Raw genomic sequence first — 4,133 nt, forward strand, 5'->3', positions numbered from 1 at the left:
AAAAGCAGTGATATTTTGTTTCAGCCACGCACGCTGGCAACACCGCATCCATCTCGGCAGCCCCGGATTTCACGGCGCTGCCTCACCTGCGCTGAGACTCCCTGCTCTTCCTCCTCCTCCTCTTCCTCTGTCCCCTCCCTGTGTCTCTCCACCGCCGGCTCTCCCTGGAGGGGACACCGACCCTCCTCCCTGCAGCCCCGGGGACCCGGGGCCGACCCCTCCTGCCCCACCCCGGGCAGGTGAGCGGGAGCCGCCCGGCCCCGGGGCTGGCCGTGCCGCCGCTCCGCCCACAGGGGCGAGCCGCGGGTCCGGCCGGCACCTGCCGCCGCTCCGCTGCGCACCGCCCCGCACAGCCGCCCCGCACGGCCGCCCCGCACGGCTGAGCTCCCCGCCGGCCGCTGCCCTCCCTCCCCCGCCGTGCCGGGGACCGCAGGGCCGGGCGGCGGCGGCGGCCGCGATCCCCGCGGGGCAGGAGCGCGCTCCGCAGCGCCGGGCGGGCCCCAGGTCAGTGTCGCTTCCCGTACCTGTTGCGCAGGGAGCAGGCGGGGCGGGGAGAGGAGGGAAGGAGGGAGGGGGAAAGCGAAAGGATCCCCATCGCAGGAGCCCCAAGACGCGCCACGCTCCCGGCCTCGCCCCGTGGGGGGGCGGCAGCCCCAAGGTACCGGACCTCGGGTCTACTTCTGGGAGTGGGGGGTGCGGAGTGCAGGGAGCGGGTCCCGCGGCCCGGCTCCGGGGCGTCATTTACCTGAGACCGTGCGAGCCGCGCACGGAGCGGGCGGCGCTTCCGAGCCGCTCGACGGGGCACGGAACGCTCCCCCCGTGCCCGCCCGGGCGCCGCCGCAGGACCCGTCCCTCCCCGCAGGCCGCTCCCGGGCGCCGGGCACACCTCCCCGGCAGCGCTGCCCGTCCCCCGGTGCTGGGCAAGAGGAGTCCCGGCGCCGACCGAGCGGGGAGGCGGCGTGTCCGGCTGCCAACCCGTCTTCGCCCTCTTCCCCCCCGCAGGAGCCCGAGATGGCGGACAGCGCCGCGGCCACCGCCGCTCCTCGGGCCGGCGTGAAGGGCTCGGCCGGGCCCTGGTGGAAATCGCTGACCAGCAAGAAGAAGCACAAGGAAGCGGCGGTAGCCCCGCCGCACCCCGTCGCCAGCGAGACCCCCGCCGACACCCCCAGCCCCGACGGCCGGGAGGAACAGCCCGTTCCCTTCGGCAGCGGCGACGCCGCGGGAACCGCAGTCGGCAACCGGCGGAGCCTCCGAGTGTCCCATTCGGGCCGCTTCAAGGAGCGGCGGAAGGTGCGCACCTCGCTGCTGGCCGACAGCCCCGAGGTCTTCGACGGCGGTGGCGCCCCAGGCCATGCCGCCCAAGGGCCCGAGTAGCCCGGGAGGAGCTCGCCGAGGAGCTGCCGCTGGATGGGTGGCCGGAGAACTGGCGGGACGGGCGGCCGGAGTCGCTGACTGCCCCACAGCTGGGCTTGGACCCATGGGTGCCGTGTAGGCAGCGGCCTCCCACACCCTGAGCGGACACTGCGGGGAGCCCGGCAGCGCTGCCAGGCGAGGGAATCGCGGGCGCTGTGTTACACGAACACCGCCAATAGCAAACCCCTGGATGACGGGACGATGTGATTGTCTTTTAAAAAAACCCGCAAATAAACACCCCACTCCCTGTACTGTGGTGAGCAGACTCAAAGGTGCTATCCCAAGGCCGACGGTGGGGTCTCTGAACCTTCCCACAGCCCTCGCCAGGAGCCAACGTGCTGACTCTGAGGCCTGTGTCCCAGTTCCTTCTGGCTCTCAAGCCGAGGAGGCGCTTTGCTGCTTTCATCTCACAAGCTGTCTTATCAAAGGAAGGGGGGGTGCAAAGTGCTCTTATCTAATTTCAGGGCCGAGGACCTCCGGTGGTGCCGAAAGTGCACCATTAGCCACAATCACATCTTCCATCCCCCACGGGGGTCCAAAGAGAGGTATTGTGAGGAGCAGGCTCTTGCCTTCACCCATGTCCCACATCACATCCCATTTGCATATGGAAAAGGCAGGACGGTGCTGGTATTCTCCCTCTTCTTGCTGTGTAATACTAAGAAGGTGTTTCAGAGACTGCTCCCTCATAGTTCTGTTACAGAGGGAGGCCCATGTTGTCTAGCAATTCACACTATTTACCCAGGGGATACATGATTTTTGCATAATTGGTGATAACTGGGATAATGAAGCTTCAATGAAGAAATTGTGTGATAAGATGTAAACATTCTTTTGGGAGATGAGACCAGCTCTAGAGAGCACAAGCAGGGTTGCAGTTCTAATGTGGAAATAGACTTGGGCACCACTGGAAGTGTTTACTGTTTACTTTGTCTGAGGCTTTTGAAGCAAAGTAAAGTGTCCCAGGATTTCTTCTGATGGTGAGATAATGTGCTTTCACTCGAGTAGTTACCCTCTCCCTCTAAGAGCTCTTGGATTTTTTTTTTTTTTGACAAATAAATATAAGCCAGATTTGTACTGGTGTTGTGCCTTACAGAGCAAAATCAGCTAAAAATACTTGGCAATTACACATTTCTTGATAGTAGGTGATGTAGCAACAACTGACTTATTTATTTTAAATGCATTTGCAATATGCTTTGTATTGTTAAAATGGTTTTAGACCTTTTCTGAATACAAGATACTGCGTAGTGGCAGGCACTGAAAATTATTTCCTAACAGTCAAGTATTATGCAGTTATGATTCTGTTTGGTTGTAACTAATCATTTTAAAAATAAAAGGACTGGAAAGGAAATAAGTGAGTTCCAGTTGAAAATGTGGATTAAACCAGCCACTGACAATCACTGAAATGTTGCACTAGATGCTGGGCAAGTGCCCCGTGGTTCAATGTGCACAATAATATGTAATGAACCTTGAAAGCTCCTGTGCAATAAACTCAGACAACGTAGCTGCTGAGGTGCTCACTGGTCATTCGTTCCTTCAGACCCTGGAACCCAAGGACAAAGGGACAGTAGTATCAAATTTCCATGAAAGCTTTTTTTTCCCCTCCACCCAGTGTGTAGATACATGCTTTTAAAATTTCCTTTAGTAAAACTACAAGGTACTGGATTTGGACTGCCTTTTTATATTGCTGACTCCATGCTGACCAAGAAAAGATCTGGGTAGGGCGAGGGGAGTTCTTTAAACTTTCTCCTCAGGGGTGCTTTTCTTATGGGAGGCCTCTTCAGTCAAGGGGCATCTGAAATCCTTCTCTTGAGAAGAAGCAATCAGAGCAAACCTAGTGTTGGGAAAAGGGGGATAAGAGAGAAGGGGGAAAGTTTAAAAGCTGGAAACAGAGAGGTGGATGATGAAGAACCATATTCCAGCTACAGTTAACCCAGAATGGGACTGAGGAAGAAGGAAGCACAAAGGGGTGCTTTTGTTGCCAGGGTTGTCATACTACCTTTGGAGGCCAAACTGTTCATGTTTCTTACAGGCAGAAGTAGTTTGCCTGTGTTTATGTATTTTAAGGTTCAAAGAAGTGTTTTTGTGTGTGTGCGTGCGCCCAGAATGGAAGAATGAATAAGCAGAAATTGCACTGATGCATTTCTTAACTCCTGCATCTAGTTTGGTGTAAGTTCTGTGAGGGCCAGATCGTCAGAACTAGCCAGAGGCTGGAGAATGAATGCAGACTAGTGTTTTATATATCTCATGTAGATGCTTTTTTGCATTTTTAATCCTTAAACTGTTGTGAAAATAGACTTTCCGCCTCTCTTCTGTACCTCAAAGCTGCCTTGTTCTACAGTGAACCTCTGTTTGCTCTTTGGAAATGTCTCAGGTTTGTTGTTTGCAAGTCTTTACCTAGGCACAAGAAATACACAATTTGGGTTTTATTCGAGAAGCCTGGTGTGCTGTTCAGATGGCTGCTGCTAAGGTTCAATATCAATACCGGCTAATATGTGACTAAATATTAGCCATGTCTTAATCCTTGCTTATGATACTGTCACCTTTGAAATTTGGTCAGAATACGAAGTCAATAAATGCACCTAAAATACCTCACAATGCTCCTCCATCTTTATCCTGACCTTGAGCTGTGGGAAGAAGACGTAATTCTATCTTCCTGCTCAGTCAAATCCTTGCTTCAATGAATATGATAGCAGCCACTGAAAAACTAGATCCATGAGAAAAAG

The 4,133-nt window shown here is 55.3% G+C and overlaps 1 protein-coding gene across 1 annotated transcript; it reads left to right on the plus strand.

Moving 5' to 3' along the window:
• The first annotated feature begins 597 nt into the window (after nt 1-597).
• Nucleotides 598-1,727, plus strand: PRR15 (proline rich 15). Its single transcript, XM_030943607.1, has 2 exons — nt 598-658; nt 1,003-1,727. The coding sequence occupies exon 2, from the start codon at nt 1,012-1,014 to the stop codon at nt 1,372-1,374; it is 363 nt and encodes a 120-aa protein (XP_030799467.1). The 5' UTR covers nt 598-658; nt 1,003-1,011; the 3' UTR covers nt 1,375-1,727.
• The last annotated feature ends 2,406 nt before the right edge of the window (nt 1,728-4,133 follow it).

The sequence above is a fragment of the Camarhynchus parvulus genome, chromosome 2 (genome assembly GCF_901933205.1).
Source record: "Camarhynchus parvulus chromosome 2, STF_HiC, whole genome shotgun sequence".
NCBI lineage: Eukaryota > Metazoa > Chordata > Aves > Passeriformes > Thraupidae > Camarhynchus > Camarhynchus parvulus.